At 39.8% G+C, this 22,408-nt stretch overlaps 1 protein-coding gene across 1 annotated transcript; it reads left to right on the top strand.

Moving 5' to 3' along the window:
• Positions 1-572: 572 nt before the first annotated feature.
• On the top strand, positions 573-16,063 carry sacm1la (SAC1 like phosphatidylinositide phosphatase a). The gene is made up of 20 exons (XM_034601184.1): positions 573-730; positions 4,656-4,753; positions 6,470-6,544; positions 6,643-6,770; positions 8,971-9,120; positions 9,421-9,480; positions 9,585-9,618; positions 9,801-9,902; positions 10,390-10,475; positions 10,622-10,708; positions 10,789-10,857; positions 10,945-11,024; positions 12,021-12,119; positions 12,199-12,337; positions 12,844-12,913; positions 13,026-13,098; positions 13,219-13,312; positions 13,517-13,609; positions 13,691-13,748; positions 14,997-16,063. Exons 1-20 carry the CDS (start codon positions 702-704, stop codon positions 15,131-15,133), a joined length of 1,761 nt encoding a protein of 586 aa, XP_034457075.1. The 5' UTR covers positions 573-701; the 3' UTR covers positions 15,134-16,063.
• The last annotated feature ends 6,345 nt before the right edge of the window (positions 16,064-22,408 follow it).

Here is a 22,408-nt window from a genome sequence, read left to right as displayed (position 1 = left end):
GCCTACTTTAGGTGTCCTGAATACTGCCGGTTTTTGACATTCATAATATTGTGCATGGTTGTTACCTATGGTTGTTACACACCTTTAAGGCATATAAATTAAATTGATATGCACACTTTTGACAAAGATAAATGTGAGTTCAAGAGGTTTTTATTTGAGGGAATTTTGTATCAATTTAGAATGACATACATGGGCCAAGTACAAGAGTGGTTTGTGTAGACCAAAGAAGGTGATTATTATCTATAATTCTTAGCAATTATTAGTAATTAATGAAAACTATATATGTAGCATGACTGAAATACCTGAATCAAACGTGTACCCGTCCATGACAAGAGCATATTCTGTATATAAATATATAGCTATACTGTTTATGAGTAAGTTTCTGATTTGCTCTGCATCATCTCTGAATCAGTGTAAAGTTACTAAAAATGAATTCATACTATACAGTAGAGATTTAAAGAAATTAGAGATCTTATTTCTGGTATTTACTGCATGCAAACGCCGGGCAACGCAACCGCGAGACATCGAGAGAACTACAAGTACCACCCACCACAGCGCACTTCGTGGATGCCAGGTTCTTACGGGCTGGAATGGAAAAGCACTTATGAGGAGCTACGCCCTCTCCGGGTTCTACCCCTTGTATCTGGCAACACTCACATCATCCACAGTGTCGTCACTGAGGTCAGGTAAACGGAGCGAAAATGGCGACCGCCTACGAAAGATACAATTTGTAAGTACACGCAATAGCGTTAATCTCCATTGTTTTTCAGTTCGCTCTCTCTACGTCCATGTCCGTTAAAGGGCAGTGAAGAGGCGACGCTCGTGTGCGTGTTGAAAGAGGAGCCGCGGTCCAGGAGCGGCGTCAGGTCAGATGACACAGCGGCTGAAGTTCGCTGACAGGCTCGGCTGGTAGAGCAAGAAGCAGTCAAGTTTCACTCCACACTCATTCATTATGAAGAGTGTGTACACCACAGTCATGGTGTACACACACACAAACACACACACACACGAACAGGAAGTGTGTGTTTTGGGGGGGTTCAGTGCAAACAGGGAGGCAGTAAGATTGAATATATATAAAAGCTTTTATAAACCAGCGCAGTGGCTGTCTAAACCTGCCTGTTTGAAATGGACCTGTGTTTGCCTGGCCTGTGTTAGTGCTCCAGTGTACAGAGTGGCTCCTTGTCATTAGTGAGTCCTCTTGTAACACTTCTACAATAGACGTTTTATTGTCTGCGTGCTGGACGCTGTGTGCAGAGCTCTTAAACAGTCTTTGTTGCAGAGTGCAGTGAAGAAACCCTCCATTCATACCACCTGATTTATCTGCAGCCAATATTTTATAGTCAATGTTTTTGATGAAATCGAACTGAAATTTGTAACAACATTGAACGTACCGAATGTCCAAATCCATACAGACAGAAGCAGTTCTCAGACATGAACTCCGGAGGATGTCCGCAGAATTTGGTCTGGACTTTCTCCGGAGTTTGTCTTTTACACGTGAACAACGCAGCAGGAGATTCTCACAACACACAAATCTCTGGAGTGTTCAGGTGCGGGCTGGTACAACAGGATGTACTATATCCTTTCCGACGGCAGTGTCAGCCCTGATCACCAAGAGCTCTTTTGACATCTTTGTTGCTGTCTTCTACATGTGTGGCACCGATTGTTCATCCTGAGATATGTGTATTCTTCTGTTTATTTCAGTTATGCGTCTGTCGAGTCACCAGTTAGACACGTCATCAACACACCCTCTCGCTCACGGTGATCCCCTGCTCGGATATTCTGAATTCTTACTAGGGGAGCTGGATGGAGAAGGTCCAGAGGCTTTCACTCAGACATCTGTGTTCTCACATACAGCCCCACTGGAGAATGTCTGGAGGTTGTCCGGATTTCAGTGCCTGTCTTTGAGCAGCTTGACAGACAGAGAGTTAGACAGACATTTGTGGAATTAGTAGGTAGATGTCACATCCATTATCCACATCCAGTTCTGTTGTAGATTCCATTCAGAGGTGGAGCCAAGACGGTTGGATTAAGACACACATCTCTCTGTATGGTAGCTGTTCACTGGCTCTCATGACTCAAGAGGCAGTCAGGCTACAACTTGGATGAAAGTTGACAGAGCTCTGTGTACTTTACCAGACACACCCATGTTAATGCTTTGCCATTATGTTAACTGTTCACACCTAATAGTGTTTCCTACCATCTGTACTGTGTTGGTGTGATCATGACCATCATTAATGTTCCTCATTTACTGTGGATTTTAAAGGAGTGTAGAGTGTAGGGCAGGTTGGCTCAGGGCTTTCTACCAGGATGGTTGTAGTAGGCAGTCAGGTGGGGTAGCAAATATCAGAGTGAGCATATAGAGGAGGTCATAGTGGATGAATGGGTCAAACACCCAACATTCATCTAGGACCCTGGGGTTCATGTCACTTCTCGTGTTTTTATTTTATTTTTTTTATTTTTTACTTTAGTTAAAGAATTGTTTTGAGCTTCTTGGTTTTGTTCAGGTTGTTCCTTCCATGTCTGAGATAGGAGTCATGGGTACAGAGTCGTGATAGGAGAGGGCTGATCGTACAAACCTTAGAGGCTCTAGTGTCAAGCACCGGAGTGGAGGATGTGACTGCCAATCTGACCTATCTGGGGTCTTTTTTGTGGGGAAATTCCAAATCCAACTGCAGAGTAGGGTAGTCAAGTGATCAGTTTGATGTATGTATTGAACCCTGAGTTGAAATCACCACACAGCATTCTGATGTAGGTGTTATTTTCAAGGTATTTAAAGACTGAGTGGAGGCAGCGGAGATGGCATCCTGGGTGGATCTGTTGATTCTGGTTGCAAATTTGTGAGGGTCCAGGCTGGGTGGGAGAGGGTGGTAGTCATTTAGATGACACACTGCACGTTTTAGATAAAGGGACAAAAGCAGAATTGAGAACAGAATCATCCTCCCCTCGTCTTACCACACTCTTGTGTTCTGTCAGCGTGGAGTGCAGTTGTCCATAGAGTGATAGAGCCTGGACTCTGAAAATTATGTGGGCACGACCGTCTCTAATTTCCTGTGCTAAGTGAGGCTGAGTCTTACATCCATTCAATCTGATCCCTGCAAAAGAAGGTGTTAATGAACATTAAAAATTAAAGAGATAAAAGTGTTCACATTTTGGCATTGATAAATGTGACGTTATTTCTTTTACATTTAAAGACTCACTTTTAGTGACGGCGGTTGTTGTAAAGTTTTCTTTGTAGGCAGATAATGACAAACACTTGATAAACGGCAAAACATTTTACTAATCTGAAGTGGATCTCAAACTGTGTCTTACATCCTCACTGTGCTTGAACAATAGAAAAGCATTATATCAATATATATTGGACTTGGTTATATATCACAATTGATGAAAATCATATTGTAATAATTATCGCTATTGTGTTATTACCCAAGGTACCCAGGTATACCATAATAGTTTAATGAACATATAGAATATGAATTAAAATGCATGACATGACCTCAGTATTTTTCTTAGTGTTGGAGTTACAGCTCTGCTTGAGACCCTTTTTAAAGTTAGCTAAGAAAAACAAGCACAAGAATGATTTCATAATAAGTACGTTCACTATCGTATTAGTCATCTCATGACCACTCAGATTTAAGCTGCTATTCATTTGTATCAAGTTCTGAAACCCAGGTTTCAAGTCATTTATAAAAGTACATTACTAATATTTATATTTTCACTCTGATTCCTAACGTTCCAACTATTTATTTATTAATGTATTTATTGAAATTCATCAAAGTGAAGGTCATGTGTAATTTTGTTATTTTCAAACTACTTTGTGTCGGTGTAGCACAGGCATGTTTGGTTTGGTCTAGATTACTTAAGGCCAACAATAGAGTGTTTGTATGGATTTGTCACTGCTACAGCAGCTGAGTGTTTCACTACATCACCCTGAGCTCCAAACTTCACTGAGGCTGAATAGGAGATCACTTTTTTCTACTGCAGGGATTTAAAGTTGTATTTCTCAAGATGTTGCCATCTCTGGTCGATCTAATTGAATATTCAATAAAGTGGTTTGATTGGAAAGCTACTGCCATACCAGGCTTTCATTTAATAATCAACAGTTTCTCACAATAGACTTTCTGCTTGTTTTTGCCTTTTCCTATTCCGGCTATTTTGGTTGTCAGTCATTGATAAATGGGGAGAGAGTATGATGATAACCTGAACAAACGTGCACACCAGGGATTTTACTGTAGCTGCTGTTATTACAGTACACAGTGTTATGAACCCAACAACACAGGGATGTTCCACATGACCATAGGCTTGGTGTAATATAATAAAATCATTGTCCCCCACAAAGGAAACCGACCTCCACAGGGTGGTCAGGGGTCACATCCATAGCTAGCATGGAGTCAGACTGCAACCATATGCTTTACACTCACCTGGCGCTTAATTTGGATTCACATCTGGTGACAGGTTTTTGCCATTGAAGTACACTGAACCCCCAGTCAGGTTCATCAAACCTGCGATTTGATTTGATGTTTTTCTTCTCACCACATTTGTGTTGGAGCAAGTGAGCAAGCAATACATATGCGTTATGAGCCTGAATAAATATTTGCAAGCTGCAGATTTACCCCTGAATAAAAAAATGTTTAACATTTTCTTTGTTTCTTTCCCAGGCACACAACTCCAGAGAAGTTCTTCATTGAGGCCTGTGATGAGGGGGCTGATGCTGTGCTGGCAATCGACAGGGTTTCAAATGAGATGACCCTTACAGGTAGAAAATCTTTGTGATGTCATTGACACACAGTCATTAAACAGTAAGAAGCAGGTTATGTTGTCACCCCCGTCCGTTTTCTTGTTAATCTATAAGCATGAATATACAAAAACAACTGAACATGTTTCCACAAAACTTCATGGAATGATGCACTATGGTATGTTTTGGTATGCTATATGGACGAAAAGTATTGGGACACCTACACGTTACACCTACAGGAGCTTTTATGACACCACATTCTAAATCCATTTAACAGTTGTTACAATGCTGTCAGGCAGGTTACGTTCTCCTGGCAAACCCAGACTCGTCCATCAGACTGCCAGATAGAGAAGCGTGAATCGTCACTCCCCAGAACATATTTCCACTGCTCCTGAGTCCAGTGGCAGCAGGCTTTACACCACCCCATCTGATGCTTGGCATTGTGCTTGGTGTAAGGCTTGCATGCAGCTGCTCGACCGTGGCAACCCATGCCATGAAGCTCCTGGTGCACAGTCTTGGTGCTGATGTTAATGCCAGAAGAGGTTTGGAACACTGCAGTCATTGAGTCAGCAGAATGTTGGCAACTTTTAACCACTATGTGCCTCAACACTCTGCGAACCTGCTCTGTTGCTAAATGCTTCCACTTTTCAATAATACCACTCACAGTTGATCGTGGAATATCTAAGAGAAATTTCACGAACTGACGGCATCCTATTACAGTACCACACCCAAATTCAGGGAGCTCCTAGGAACCATGCAATCTATTATATATCTTTTGTAAAGGCAGACTGCATGGCTAGGTTCTTGATTTTATACATCTGTGACAATGGGACTGAATGAAACATCTGAATTGAATGATTAAGAGGTGTGTCCTTATACCTTTGTCCATATAGTGTATCTTTCAAAGGTTCTTATTGCATGTGGATGGTTCATTCAGTTACAGCTACACAGCCATGGTTTTTCCTCATCCTGTCTTTGTGTATCTCTATGGCAGTGTCTGTTCTAAAACTGCCTGTTTTGAATGGGTTGTGGTAATGCTGGTTGCAGCCTTCTTTTTGAAATGGCAAAAGTAACCTGCAGTAATTGAGCCGCGGCAAGTGAAGACTGGCTGCAGGACTCAGTCTGCAGAACCCTGAAGCCAAGACTGCTGAACAAAGAGATATTCACCTGTTTATTTAAAGTTATGTAAAGGAGATATCTTTGCCATAGTCATGACCCATTTCACGTTTGTTGCACACTGCAACAGAACGCTAGTTGCCTTTTTTGTTCAAAGTGTATTTGTATTGAACGTATTGCATGTCCATATCACACCAAATTCCAAATTACACTTCCTTGGGCCCTTAACAATACACATGCCAAGTGTGAATCTTATAAGATGAATTGTTTTTGAGGTATGCACGCCACAGACAGACAAACTTCTGGAATTTGTAGATTGATAATAAATGATGCTGGCAGTTCTTCAGGAGTTATTTGAGTTATTTCCAAGACAAAATATTTCGATAGATCAATTTCAAACCTTATCTTAAACATATAATCAGTGAATCCTTATCAAGGTGCCATAGATTGCATTATATGCATATGGGTAATTGATTGTCTTTGTCTTGTTAGTCTTATCAAGTTGCCTTATTTTTTTATAGTTGAGGCACATAAAAGTGTTAAGAATCCAGATTAAAGTTAGAATATCACTTATTTTTTTAGAAAGCATCTAAGTTTTTAAGCCCATTGCTGCTTTCACAGGTAAAAAGGATGTCCCTCCCTCAGCAGTCACCAAGCCTATATGTGGCATCATGGGAACCATTCGCCTGGTAGCAGGTAGGTTCCTTTGTAATACAATACTCTGCTGTCAATGCTCTGTGGAACAGTATTCTGTTACAGTAAAAAAGCTGTGACTGACCACTTTCACCACACAGGGATGTACCTGATCGTTATCACCAGGAAGAGGAATGTGGGCAGCCTCCTGGGCCATGCTGTGTGGAAGGCTGTGGATTTTGACGTGATCTCTTACAAGAAGACAGTGCTACACCTCTCTGAGATCCAGGTCAGAAAGATTGTGCACTCAGTGCTGTAGTGTAAAGATAATGTAGAAAAATGCACTTGTATTAACAGCTTCCACTGCTGCAGGATTTACCGCGAGCAAGTCTAACATGCAACAGATACAGAAAATGTAATCAAACAAAACAAAAAGAGAACAAATTTCTCAGCATTAAAAAGCGATGCCACACACCCAGAAGACACTGACAAAAATGTCAAGAGAGTTTGTGGTGATAAGAGTTGATGCCGGTGTCAATGTGCTGTAAACAAAACGTGATCTCAGCAGCAGAATAATAACAATACCCTACATCCTGCCTCTGTGTGCTGCATCATGCCTCATCTGAATCCTGCAGAGGATTTGTTGCTGTTGTGAACGCGTCTGAGCGGAGAATCTCCTGCTGTGTTGTTCATGTTTAAAAAGGAAAACTGCAGTCAAATTCCGGACCCAATTCTCTTGAGTTCCTCTGCAGGTCATGTCTGAAAACTACGTTAAGTACTGCTTGCTAGCCTCCTCAGCTGGATTTAATGCACACAGCATATATTTACATTACCACAGTTTGTCACCTTATTTTCACATGATATTTTTGACCAACAGCAATCACAGTACAACTTATGTCAATAATGGATTTCCTGATAATAGACTGTCAGTATTGTTTGTGGTACTCTGTCTTAGCCTAGTAGATGATCACACTGCTGAGTGGTTTGGAAATTCAAATATTAGAATAATATAAAGCCTTTATTATCATTGTGGTGTACGAAACACAATTAAAATTGCTTCTCCAGGCTAATGCATAAAATGTAAATCAAAGTTTAAAAGAACACGATGCACTCAACAGATCATGCATTAAAAATAATTAAATATAAATTCAGACAACCCGTTTGGGTTTCTCAGACATCTATTCTCTCTCACTGAGATCTTCTGTACAGGATCATTATTCATTGCAGTCTGGTAGCACACTATGCTATCTGATTTCAGGGAAGCAGGCAGTGCCTTATTAATCTGCGGCCCCTTCTATTTTGTTATGTTAATTAAAGAAGCATCTCAGCTGTTTGATTCAAATCCCTTTGCATTTCGAGAATAAAGTGGAAATGTGGAGAAAAAAATCAAAATGCCAATAACAAAGGTGAATTAAATCAGAGTAATATAAAATGTTGTTCCATCTTTTGAAGCATCTGTGGTATCTCTGCAAAGGCCTTATACTATTTACCACACTGTAGTTGCTTCCAGACCCAATTCTCCGGAGTTCCTCCAGAGGTCTCGTCTGATAACGTCTGCTAATGATGGTAGTTTGATTCTAAAAAGTTTGACTTAAATCTTCAAATTTTATGTTTATTCTCGACAATTCAACTTTATTCTTGATTTGATGAAGTTTGTCCTTAACATTTTATTGGCCATTTTCTGGAAATGGAAAAAATCTTTCTCTTCTAATTTTTTCCCGTATGCCTGGCCATAATACTGTAGTATATTGTAGTTAATTAGTGGGGTTTGTTCTTTTGTGGGTTTTCTTTCGTAGTATCATGACAAAGCAAATAGCTAACCAAGTGACAGGAATGTAAGAAAGCAGATGGAGTGAGTGAACAGTGAAATGTCAGGCTTCACTCTCTGTGCTAACTGGCTTAGCAGTCAGATCCTATTAGCCTGGCAGAAAAATACAAACCTCAAAAAAGCACAAAACTCACTCTGATACAACTGTCACTGCTGTATAAGACTAAATCTAGCATGAATGCTACCTCTCACACTACACCTGCTCTGTCAAATGGTCCTGAAATGTGAATACAACAACTTGGGGCACACAAAAGCCTGAGAAAGAAAGGAGGCAAAGAAGCTCAGAGCTCTATTGGGAGAGAGTGCTTTACTTTACTGGAAGCCAATGCAGGGATGCTGCCTCTGGTATGGATTTCAGAATTTTTTGTTATTATCTTAGCAAAATTTTGCCTTTAGTAGTTTGATCAATACGACGCCTGGGCCGATATTTACTTTGGTGTAAATCTTGGGAGTTTGATAAATATAAGCTGTGGTGTGCGATAGATGTTATGCCTGGTAGTCACCGCACATACAAAGATAGAGCTGAGGTATCTGGATTGGAAAAGATAAATCCCTTACACATACAAGTTCAATGTATGAGTTTGCATTTTCCTGCACTCTGCAAAGTGCATAATCAGGAATTTTCCTGCACACTGAAAGTCTGTTTTCTTTCCTCCTCCAGTCTCAAGAGAATAAGACCTTCCTGTCGATGATTAACAATGTGCTGACTACAGACGGCTTCTACTTCTGCACTGACTACGACCTGACACACACTCTGCAACGGCTGGCCAACACCAGCCCTGACTTCCAGGAGATGAGTCTACTGGAGAGGGTTAGGGTTCTGCCTTACAGTTGTCCAGTCATTGATAAATCAGAGTCATTGATTTGTCATAAATAATTAATAATACATTATTTACAATAATCGTGATCATAAAGTAGTGTCTTTTTTTTATATCAACATTAACATTAACTTAATTGAGTCACTTATTTACATATAGATTACATTTAAAGATAACATTAAACTGCATTATCTAAAGTTGCTTTGAAATGTATTAGGTACACAACCTTATTGTAAATTTTTGTCATATGCATTTGCTTGTATGAATGACAAATAGTGTGTTGTGGTTTTTAGGCAGACCAGAGGTTTGTGTGGAACGGGAACCTGCTGAGAGAACTGGCTGCACAGCCAGAGGTAACAAAAGTCACAGGTGACCTGTGGCCCATTTGTTCTTCAGCCATGCAGTGTTTTTGTACTTCTTTTATTCAATTACAATATGTGTCACTATTTCCCCATAGCTTCATAGGTTTGCACTTCCTGTTGTCCATGGATGTATCCTTTTCACTGAATGTCAATTTTATTCAAATTTTCTCATGCAGCATGAGCTGTCTGGAGTCATTTGTAGATGACATGAGATTAAATGAGATGAAATTAAGGTAGAGTAGGTTAGAGGATCGGATGAGAGAATCTGATGAGATGCTGAACTGAGCCTTTCCTTGACCATTGTGATCCAGTCATTGTCATGAAGCCATGTCGTATAAACGGGAAGATCTTTGAGTGGATCCTCATATCCAGAAGAAGCTGCTTCCGGGCAGGTGTCAGATACTACGTAAGAGGTACGCATTTAAAAAAAAAGCTGCATTGTTGTCTGTGGAGACAAACCAAGGTTGGCTGTAGCTCTGGCAAGCGGCTTTGGATCAGGATATTGAGCAGGTCGGTCACTAACCAGAAGGTAGTTTGTTTGATTCCCAGCTCCTCCAGTCTGCATGTCGACTGAACACTGAACCCAAATTGCCAGTTGTGCTGGCAGTGTGTGAATGGTGTGTGATAAGGCACTTGGAGTGTACAATAAGACTGCAAATGCGCTTTATAAATAAAATTAATTTACCATTACATACCATTAGACTCAAGCAGTGTGATTAGTAAAGCAGCTAATAGCCAACACATTTTCAACAGTAATAGTTGAATAACAGTTTATAGTTGTGCCTTGCAGCATGTGAGTCACGAGGAGCTTATGTTGTTCTGTTCTAGAGTAGCAGAGGGTCTAACGTTGTCGACCTCACCACTGGTGCTGCTCATGAATGTGTCTTGTTGTTTTCACAGGCATTGACTCTGAAGGCCATGCTGCTAACTTTGTGGAGACTGAGCAAATAGTTTTGTATGAGGGAGCAAAGGCTTCGTTTGTACAGGTAAGTAATACAGCTGGTCCAGCTGGAATACTGTGATAATAATGATGGATCCTTCTCTCTGTGCCACTTTTAACTCGGATGTTAAAGCACTTAAGTTTGAGAAGCTCACAATTTCAGAAGTGACCTGGAAATGTTTTCATCCCCAGACACGAGGTTCCATGCCCTTTTACTGGAGTCAGAGGCCAAACCTCAAATACAAGCCTAAACCTATTATCAGCAAAGCAACCAATCGCGTAAGAGGACGTGTCTTGTGTCTTTTTAGAATAGCGATAGATATGAAAATAGGATGTTAACCGCTTTAACCTTTGTACAGATGGATGGTTTCCAGAGGCATTTTGACTCTCAGCTCCTCATCTATGGGAAGCAAACCATTCTCAACCTGGTGAGGGCCCTTTTCTGAGCTCTTTCTTTATTAACAAATATATGAAAGACTCATGTTTGGCCAACTGGGGTTTTCTTGTTTTTGCAGGTGAATCAGAAGGGCTCAGAGAAGCCACTAGAACAGGCCTTTGCCAACATGGTGTCAGGCATGAACAATGGTATGCTCAAGTAAGTGTCACTCAATGCATTTTTTAGTTTTTATGGTCACTGAGTCCACAGTCACTCAGAACACATGCACTGTAGTTGCACCTGGTTACAGTAAACCTGCAGGAGGTCAGTAATCCGTTCTTTCCCCTGCACCTCTCACTATACCTGGGTTTTGTTCTGCTCTCTTATTACCCTGCTTGTGTGTGTGCCTGCATGTGTGTGAGTGTATGTGTGCACGCGCGCATGTAAATAAAATTGACAACACATAGACAGACTCACCAAACTTGGTGTGATTATTATTTGAAAGCTTATCTCCAGATTATTAACTTTTGAGGCTGATCAATCAAAGGTCAAGATTTACAAAAATATGGTTGGAATGGTTATAATTAGCAGAATTATTTCCTATCATATGTCATGTGCCAAAGTGATATCATGAAGAAGTCCCAATCAGAAAATGGCATCATGCGTAGTTCAAGAATGCATTTTGGGGGTGGGTAGAGAGACAGAGAGAAGGGGAGAAGTGTTCAGTGCATGATGGGAGTTCCCCCAGCAGTCTAGATCTATAGCAGCATAACTAAGGGATGGTTCAGGACTCACCTGACAGACAGTGCTTCTCTGAGATGTTTAGGGCCAATTACAATGACCTCAGTTTTGTCTGAATTTAGAAGTAAGAAGTTTTGGGTCATCCAGGCCTTGATGTTCTTGAGACATTCCTGAAGTTGGACCAAGTGATTAGATTCATCAGTCTTCATAGATATGTACAGCCTGGTGTCGTCTGCGTAACAATGGAAGTGTATGTGTTGCTTTCTGATGATGTTGCCTAAAGGGAGCTAATATAAGGTGAAGAGTATCGGTCCAAGGACAGAACCTTGTGGGACTCCGTAACTAACTTGTGTGAGCATGGCGGGGTATAGTTACTTTCCATTTCTGAACTGATGGACTTGAGGGCTTAACCAACCTGATTTCACTTAGTTTTTTTAGAGTCTCACTGTCGGACATTGTCTCCTCTGTCCTCAGTTACATCGCCTTCGACTTCCACAAAGAGTGCAGCCACATGCGGTGGGACCGTCTGCAGATCTTGGTGAATGCTGTCACTGAGACACAAGATGAATACAGGTAGGTTAACCAGTAACAGTTCTAGGGGAATATTGTGTTGTTTATTGTAATAGAGATTCAGATTTGTTTCTGTGTGTAGTTACTTCATGGTGAGCTCTGAGGGGAAGACTGTGGCCCAGCAGAGAGGAGTCTTCCGCAGTAACTGTATGGACTGCCTGGACCGGACCAATGTCATCCAGAGTCTGCTGGCTCGACGCTCCCTGCAGTCTCAGCTCCAGGTACTGTGAATCCCACTGCTGCTGAGCCTCTTAGAACAGTAAATGTTTTAATGGTAATTGCATGTCCTCAAGTCTTACAGTTTTTGAGGTGAGAATCTTTTACTTTTGTTTGGATGTTCAGCAGAAGTTCATGAATAAAGAGAGAAGAGTGGACATCATGCCATCACTTCCTGGCAGAATATATTCATTAATATATGAGTTGTATATGTACCTCACAGTACCTAATTGTTATTCAAGTTTAGACAATGTTGATCATGTCAACATGTAGCTCCATTGACATGTGAATCATTCAGAAATATGAAGCATCACAGTTTTTTTTATTCATCAGTACATGGAGTGACACTTTGATGCTTAACATTTTGAAGAAACATACTGAGCAAATGGATGTTTGCAGTTAGGTGGACCATGCAGATTTCGTTTGCTATAACCTGTTTAAATGCATATAACATTTTTGAAACCTGACTATTGACCATATTACTGTATGTATTCTGGCTGTGTTTTGACAGAGAATGGGGGTTCTGAATGTGGGCCAGCAAATAGAAGAGCAGGCTGAGTTTGAAAAGATCTACAAGAATGGTAACTCTTGTTCTTGTGTCGACTTAAACAGACTGTTAGCATGTGTTAAGTAGAAAGTGTAACCTCTCTGCGTGTTCTCACCGTGTTCACTGTGTGTGCGCTCTCTAACCAGCATGGGCTGACAATGCCAATGCTTGCGCAGTTCAGTACGCAGGAACTGGAGCCTTGAAAACAGACTTCACAAGGTACAGTGTGCTAACACCCCATAACAAATATGAACTGACTAACGTGTGCCCTACTCTGGAGGCCCTCCGCAGTGTTGTTATCATAATCTGCTGTCTAATCCGAGGTCATTTCTCCATCAGGACAGGGAAGAGGACAAGATGGGGGCTGCTGATGGATGGCTGGAACTCCATGATCCGCTACTACAAAAACAACTTTTCTGATGGATTCAGACAGGTATGATGTATATGACATGATTTGTCATAATATATAATAAAAATATATATTTAGCACTTTGTTGATGCATTACTCCTGAAGAGAACTCCACTGTTTCAATCAGACTGCTCGTGTAATTACTTTACCTCTTGTAACTTTTCATGTTCAATATTTTAATCAAACTTATGTATATACTTATATAAAATGTGACCTGGCTGCTTTCAGGATTCCATTGACCTGTTTCTGGGTAACTTTGCTGTCGAGGAGTCAGATGGACCCACTCCCCTTCGTGTGCAGAAGGACTGGAAGTTCCTCACGGTCAGTACATCACTATTATCTCTGAAGTCAGCAGCAACAGCAGTTAAATCCAATTAATTTTTTTTTTTTTTTTTTTTGCAGCTGCCCATCATTATGCTGGTTGCATTTTCCATGTGCATCGTATGTCTTCTCATGGCTGGTAGGTTCCTCTCTGCTGATCAAGTAAAATTTGTATTTGTGTTGGGTAAAGAGCTGCAATGCTGCTCCTTAAAAAAAAAAGTGTTCTGAACATTTGTGATGATAATGGCAAGGAATGTAATGTGAGTGGGGTTTTTTTCATCTTAGAAATTCCAGTGACATATTAGCTCAGTATGCTTGAAACAATCTTGTAAAAATGACACAAAAACTAACCCAATCACATATAAACGCCAAAGTGTCTAATAATATGGCACCTCTCTGTCCAGACGAGCATTTTAGCTTTGTTTCAGATATAATCTCTTTCCATACTAGCATACTTCAAAACGCATATTGTGTGACTATTAATTATTATGCATATGCGAATGTGGGCATGTTTATTTCCCTGACGTTTTTTTTAAATGGGACCTGTAGTTTTTCCAAAAGAGAGCTGAGTGTGGACGCTAGGCATAAACATACAGTAGCAGAAAAAAAAGGCAGCATCCTTTTCTCTCTGCTAAAACAAGTGATAATTCTCAAACTGGCTGGAAAGAGGAGAACTTCTCAACTTCATGTTGAAGTTTAATCAGGTTCAACTCTGGCAGCTGCAGTGAAGGAAATCAAATCCTTTCTGACTCCACTAAAAGACGAGTAAGAAGTGCTGCATGGTACACTCTTTTTGTACACTTTTTTCTCACACGTTTTACCAGTATTTGTCTATTTATGTGTATAGACTTTGTTTCATTGATTTATCAGACTGTGAGAAGGAACAACAACTAAAGGTGGACATTCAGCAGAATGTGGTTAGTTGATCTGCAGTAGTTATTACAGGGAGGAACAGCACAAGAGTGGCCGCCGTGAACTGTTGTTCTGTGTCTCCACACTGAAGGCAGCATGTCAGCAGAAGCTCCAGTCCTCCATCTGTAGCACAGTACGGCTCTATGTCAGCTGCAGAGCCCAACACTTATCCACTGTAGTTATGGTTGTGAAACAAAAGAAAACAGGCTTGAAGCCTAAAAAGATGCTTTAGTCTGCACCTACATGTGTATAGCAGTGCTTCAGTCGAAAAGTCAAAATAATCTCAGTCACTAAGCACTATAACTTTACTCTGATGGAAAACGTCACAAGGTCAAGGAAATATGTAAAAGAGAAGCCGTCAGGAGAGGACAACCATGGTGCAGAGAAAATCCGACAGAAGGTTTAGATAAGGAGCTTAATTGAAAGTTGCTGCCGTTTTGAGAACCAGTGGAAATGACTGCTGCTTATCTTCCAGGTGACACATGGACAGAAACGCTGGCATACGTGATGTTCTGGGGGGCTGCTAGTGCCATTACAGCCACTAGCATCTTGTTTAATGGCGCAGACTTTGTGGATGCCCCCAAACTGGTTCACAAGGAGAAGATGGACTGAGTGACGGTGTGGGTTTGCGTGTATGAGGAGCTCCTGGGTCCAGCAGACTCATATACCTCGTCATCGTCACAGTCTACTGCCCCACGTCTGGTATCTAGACCCATTTGCTGCCTCCACGCTGCCCTGAAGACTTTCTCATCCACAACTGTTACTCTACTGTCATTCTCTACTGCACATACGACTTTCTTCAGTGGTACTGTGCACACTCCTTTACATGGTTTACATTCCTCATATGTGTCTTTAGGTTGCTGCTTTGTTGGGGTTCATTTCTTTCCAGAGGGTCTATGATGGGAGTAAGCTATCTCACTACTGCTCATTTTTGTATTTGTTAACCATTTTTAACAAAATTCTGTAGAAGAGGATCAAGGCCATGTGAATATTTTCTTTTTTTGGTAAAATGGTAAAAATGGTCTGTATTTATACAGTGCTTTTCTAGTCTTGATGACCACTCAAAGCGCTTTACAGCACAAGTTAAAGAAAAAACTTTTACTCTCTGGGGGGAATGCAACAATATTGATGTGGTGTTAAAAAAGGTTGTGTACAGGGTAGTATCAGAGTTTGTGCTGCTAGAAATATGATTGATAAGATAAGAAGTTATTGAAAACCAAATCCAAAAGAATAAGTGAACATTTAAATGAAATATGAAAGTTTATTCAGATAGCAACTTTAAGAACACATTTACAAGTTGTGTAAATATCCAATATACAATACAAATTGACTCACTGTCAAAGGATGGAAAATCAAAGTGGATACATTCACAAGTTGTGTAGTATCTCAGAGTTGAATGAAATTTGTTCATTTTTAAATTATTGATTATTGTAGTTTTAAAGATTGTCAACTTAATTGATTATATTCATCACAACAGATGATTGTTCCCTCAATGTCAATACACATTTAGACATGTGGCACTTAAACATGCACATACTGAAAGGGTATGTTGTATCTCATTGATGAATGGAGCACAATGTTGCACAATAACAGAGTATGATGATTATGCTTTGTTAATGGCTCAGTGCTTTCCTTACCATCTTGTTGTTATACTACCATGAACTGTGCTGCCTGCAGACAGCTCCTAAAGATGTGTCCACTTGTATGGAGAGTTAATACACAGGAGTGTTTTGTTGTTGCTAGTTTTTTTTTTTTTTAACCAAGATTCAGACGTCTATACAGCTCAGCCCACATCATCGATTAGTTCAGTGATTCAAAAAGGTCTACTCAGGTCTGCTCATTCATGTTTTTTTTGTTTGTTAAAAGTGGTTGGAGAAGCAATTGATCATTTAGAACATGTAGGAAGGATGAGGACGCCTTCTTCCAAGTTCTCTATTTAGCTACTTAGTTACAGTAGTAGCCCGGTCAGAACGTAGTTGACAGGCGTGGAAGAGGTCGACACAGACGTGCAGGGTGTGATAACTCCACTAAAAACACAAGAGCTCTGTAATTGTCACTTTTTCTTGATTGGCTTGACAAAAGTTATTTGCTTTTCGAGACCAGTACCACAGTTTTGAGGTTGACTGAAAATGAGGTTACATTGATCAAACTGTTTTATTCATGCTGTCTACCACAGTGTCTTTTTAAACAATTATCAAACTTAATCACTGGTGGGGGGAGCCAGAGTTTAGTTTTTTATCAAACACATTGTGGCTTTGAATCTGATTTCACCCAAGTTATCAGATGAAGCTCTGTGGTCATCAGGATGCTCAAGTGGTGAAAGGAAGTTGGCCTGCACATTACGTTGTTACTATGACAACGGTTATATGGCTTTATATTAAAAGATAATTCATTCAATGTCTCGTCGTTCTTGAAAGGTTTTTGTAGATAATTATATTATGGTCAAAGCAGATACGTTTATCTTGATAACGAGTTACAATAATTACACTGAGTTCTCAGACACAAAAACTAAGACGTCAGCATTCAGGGTCAGGCCTCCATATTCAGCCACGGTTTCCTCTGGTTCAGTTTCCTGTTTCCTCACAGAGGTTTGGTTTGACTCTCCAATTTAGTTTCCTGAGTGGAGCTCCTGTCTTGTATCACTGCCTTACACACCTGCTCAGTGCAGACGACGCAGACATTTAAACCTTTCATATTATCAAGACGTGGTTGGGCTTTGAAACTGTCCTCTGCTGTTGAATGTTTCACCCTCTCTTCTTGGTCTGTGTGTGTGTTGAATCATCTCAAACATTTACATACATCAGACCATTCCAACACTCTGCTGACGTTGTTTTAGATCAAGGTCGAAGGAGGTTTATTTTGGTAATCTTACATGAGATAATTTGTATACAATGACCCACTGTGACAAAATAAAATAAGTGAAGTAATTTGTGTGACCAGGGTAGTAACAGCTTGTGCAAACAAGATGAAATTGTGTGTGATTAGTTAATAACATGTGGAAAACGTTTGGACTTCAGCACACTGTACTTACTACTTACTTACTACTTACCCATGGTTTTCATTATAATGGACTTGTATGTTTAGTTGTTGTGGGCCTTGCATTAGGATTTCTTTCCTTGTTTTTTTTTTTGCCAAACTACTTTTCACAAGCTCCAGAATGAAAGTTCACTCTCATATGCATATCTCAGTGCAGGATAAATCTGTCTCATGGGTCCTTGAAATATCTGTACAATTCAAATAAGATTTTTATTCAACAGACGTACTACATACAATTATATTGGTTTAAGACTTGGGCAGTCAGCACCTTATTGACAAGTTTGGAAATTGTACCCTAAAATCATTATACTGAGAAAACATCATGTACAGCTGCAGATGTATGAATGTTACACAGCGAAACACTTCACTGTGGGTTTCTCTTGGATGTGGTGATTATATCTCATATAGGCTTATGTTTCCCATCTAAACCAGAATCAGTAATTGATCAAAGAATCTAATTCATTTAGAAGCAGGCCTTTATTTTGTTGTTACAAGTTTGTTTATGAGGTCACAACCCTGTGCAGGATGGCTGATGATAAATTTATATCTGCAGGTTGATCATTGTCACATATTCGAATCACTGGGGTTATATAGGTATAAAGTTATCAATTTAAAAATAAACAATATTTAAAAAATCTTCGAAGGTGTTGGAAGCCAGAATCAGTTGTTTAGTTTGCTGTGGAATATGTAAATTCTTTTCTGTTTCTCCTTAGCACTTTTCAATGCTCTTCTTCCGGAAGTGGACTTCAATCAGTTGTTGTGATTGTCAATAAACTTCAGTTAACACAGATTTTCTTTTCTTTTTCTCTCAAACACCATCAGACCCGCTGCCCATTGAAGAGAGTATAGTCAAGCCTTCTCTATCTTTTCTGTGTTTCATCTTTTTGTACATTATAGTCATGGGTTATTTTATGAGCTTCTTCCTGTGTTTTCAAACATGATATTTACTGGAATTGTCATGCATGTCCTACCCTCTTTTAGTTAGTTCTTTTATTTACTGTTAATTGGTAATATCTGCACTCTTACCAGGGAACTGAGACAAAAAGCATTTCAATGTCTTTAATAAAATAACTAAAGGAAGAGGAGTTGAATGTGAACAAGCAGGCTGATTATTAGGTTCAGGTTCAAGTAGAGAAGTTGGTTTCTGAGGCCGAGATTCCCAATAGAAGTCCAAACTGAAAGAGGCTGAGCATGGCTCATATTCAGAAATGACTGGATGATCCTGGGCAGGTAATAAAAAGCGAGATGAGCCAAAAGCAGAGCACAAAGCTAGAGAACAGTGTGGTCGTATAGTGGGTTTTCCACTCCGGTGTAAAGACTGTTCACTAGTCAACTCAAGGTTGACTAGCAATAATAGACTCTAATAATAGCCAGCTCAAGTCTTTCACACGAAGCTCCAATGATCTGTGAGTTGTCAGGTGGACCTAGATAGTGATATTTTCCCCATTTGCATATATCTAAAACCACGGACAAATTCTTACTCAATTTTCAGTGGAAAAACGCACATGTAAAAAAAAACTAAATACATGCGTTAATTTTTTTTACTTTACCACAAAATCAAAATAAATTGGATCAGTAGTTACTGAGGGTCTGACCTCTTTCTGTGATTGTTTAACCTTTTAAAACTTTGAAGGAAAGTAATTATCACCCTGGATTGGATGATGATGATGTAAAATACATTTTTATTATGAACATTATATTGGTTGTTAATCTGGTGTTTACCACAAAATGTGTTTTTGACTAAAAGTTTATGTTTTGAATGCCTCACAGCATATGATGGTTTTGTTTATATTTATGTCTTATTCACTCGGTCCCTGACAACATAGCTTTTCAATAGAGTGAATTCATTGACTTCTGTGACTTATTTCGATATCTGTTTTACACATTAGATCAACATATAATATCTTTCTGGAATCCTTAATATTATGAGAGAGACTTTACTCAACCTGAACAACTGGACCAAAATGAGGATAAAATGGGACCTTTCAGAACAAACAGTAGAGGGGGGGATGTTCAGAACCTAAGGGCGGCGGAAGCTGTCAAAGGGTTGTTGGAGTTCCCGCAGCGAGCTAGCGGACGGAAGGCAGTTGGCAACACTGGAGTGCCAAGATATTGAAAAACGGATAATTGCTGATTATATGTAAGGATGGAGGACAACAAGGGAGAGCAATCAGGATGAATAATATAGATGGCAAAAAAGTGCAATGTTTTATTAGCAGGAAATTGGTCAGAGGAGTTGTGACAGGAATTCTGGTAAACGTATCAGCAGATGAAGTGAAATGAAATGTAACAAATGATAAAGTGAGTAAGGTCAAACGTCTGAAAGCAAATAGAAATGTGATTTAAAGTGATAGTCTCTCAGTTATGATCACCTTTAATGAGGAAAGACTCCTAGAAAATATTTTCATTGGATATAGTGTATGTGTTATTATGTTAGACCATATATCCCTCCACCCCTCAGATGCTTCGATTTTTGGTCATGTGGCGTCTGTGCAAGGGAAAGCAAAGGTGTGGTAGATGTGGAGGAGACCATGGGTATGACAAATGTGCTGAGGGGAATGCTGAAATGTTGCAATTGTGGAGGGGAACACAGCTCTGCTTATCACCGGTGTGAGGTCAGTAAGAAAACAGTGGAGGTCCAGTGGAGGTCCAGTGGGTCAAGGTTGGCCAGAGAATCAGCTATGCAGAGCCAGTAAAGAAGGTTTCAGGAGACACACAGGTATCAATTCAAAAGGATAGTTGGGACAAAGAGACAAGAAAACAGATGTGATAGGTTGAAGGAGGAAACTGTGATAGTGAATAAGAGTGATTTTCTGCTCTTTATGGTGAAGATAGTGAAGTGCTCCGCACAGAAGAAAAGCTAAAATGAGAGAATCAAAATAATTGTCAAATCAGCTGAGAAATACCTTGATGTAAAAGGGCTGCAATGGGAAATAGTTTGAAATTTTTAACGAAGAGTCACAATCCTCGGAGACATGCGCTAGATCCTCTTAATCCTATTAATTATACTTCAGTGGAATGCAAGAAACTTGGCCATGAGCAAATGGCCAAGAGTTTCAAAAGTATATTGACAGTTTGGGAGAGAAACCTAATGTACTTTGTATTCAGGAAACTGGGTTAAAAGCACTGTTAAATTTCATTATAAAGGGATTTACTGCAATTAAAAAAGATAGGTAATCTGGTAAATGCGGAGGAGTTGCAACATTCATACAAAATGGAATGAGGTATAAAGCTACTTACATGGACAGATCATGAAGCAATTGTGTATATAAATTATTATAATCCCTGTGGGAAACTAGATCAAAATATATTACAGGATATTGGGGATGAGGATCACTGCAAGACAGTGTAATATGGTGTGGGGATTTCAATTCACATAATTTGTTATGAGGGAGCAATAGCCCAGATACAAATGGTTTAGTTGCAGAAGAATTTATGGATGATCACGGTTTGGTGTGAATTAATAGTCGGGAAAGAACCGATATGATATCAGGGAAAACACGGAATCATCCCTTGACCTAACATTTGTATCAATTTCAATAACAGATGTAAGCACATGGAGTGTGAAAAAGAATATAGCAATCACTACCCTGTATTGACTAAAGTCAATGTTAGTCATGGAAAGAGAAAGAAAATTCCTAGATGGAAGTTGGGAGATGCTGATTGGGATGCTTTCCAAAGGATCAGAATTAACAGGAGTAAGATAGACAATTTGTTAAATAAGGAAAAGATCCCTAAGAGTGCAGGAGCTAGCCGTACAAAGAGTGTGCCCTGGTGGAATAGCAAATGTCAGAAAGCCATAAAAGCTGTGAATAAAGCATTTAGACAACTTTTAAAAAAGTGAATTCTCAGGATGCTCTGATCCAGTACAATAGGGCCCAGGAAGTAGTAAGGAAAACAATAAGAATACAAAAACGCACATTTTGGATGCAATACTGTAGTAGTGTTGGAAGAGACCTTCTTCAAGAGTAGTAGAGCTGTCAGATGTCTCTGGAATGATCAGGAAAATGGGGGGGGGGGGGGGGGGGGGTCAGAAGAAATTATGAAATACCAGTGATGAATAGTGGGGACAAAATGTCTGTCAACCACTTAGAAAAGGCAGAACATTCGGACATGTAGGAAAGTTCATAGTTCAGATAATCTTACACAGGAGGCCAATCATTAAAGCAACAGAACCTTAATAAAGAATCCCAAGATTTTACAGAAAAGAGAACTATCAGGATATCCTTTAGACCTGCTTTTCAATATTGTTTGAGCTAAGGAAAGCAATTATTAGTGTATACACTGATCATAGTATTACGCCTGTTTAACCGGGTTTGGGATACTGGACAACTTCCAGTGTGGAAACAAGCAATAATGGTACCTGTTCTAAAACCTACAAAATAACCCTCAGATCCTTCCAGCTATAGCGCTATTGCCTTAACTTCCCGTTTATGCAACACCATAGAGTGAATGGTAACAGAAAGGTTGTCATATTTCCTAGAGAGTAAAGCTCTCAAAAATAGCTCCACTGATGTGTCAGTCAGCTTCAGTAAAGCAGAGGTTTAAATGTGATTATTGTGGGTAAGAAGAAACAGTTCATCATGTCATAGTCCACTGGCTGAAATATGAGCAAGAAAGAATGCAGCTAATTGTAAACCTTGGCAAGATTTAAGTAAGTTTTGATTTCAGAGATATCCTACAAAACAACTCAAAAAAGAAATTGTGATCGAATACTGTTTCATTATCTTAGAATTACAAATATAATTTAGATAATTGTGTAACCTAATTGAATAAATATTCACACTCCGTACCAGCTGGTGGCGGTAATGCACCAAATCGTTGTTTGCCCACCGCCAATAAAGCCGTAAA

This window comes from Hippoglossus hippoglossus, chromosome 11, assembly GCF_009819705.1.
Source record: "Hippoglossus hippoglossus isolate fHipHip1 chromosome 11, fHipHip1.pri, whole genome shotgun sequence".
NCBI classification, from domain to species: domain Eukaryota; kingdom Metazoa; phylum Chordata; class Actinopteri; order Pleuronectiformes; family Pleuronectidae; genus Hippoglossus; species Hippoglossus hippoglossus.
Note: the sequence above shows the minus strand (reverse complement) of the source record. Positions and strands in the feature narration are given on the sequence as shown.

Excerpts from the sequence above, each read along its gene's own strand:
- sacm1la (XM_034601184.1), top strand. The coding sequence starts at position 702 with ATGGCGACCGCCTACGAAAGATACAATTT. Across the intron at positions 4,754-6,469 it reads AAATGAGATGACCCTTACAG|GTAAAAAGGATGTCCCTCCC; the intron begins GTAGAAAATCTT and ends CTGCTTTCACAG. Across the intron at positions 12,338-12,843 it reads CCCTGCAGTCTCAGCTCCAG|AGAATGGGGGTTCTGAATGT; the intron begins GTACTGTGAATC and ends GTGTTTTGACAG.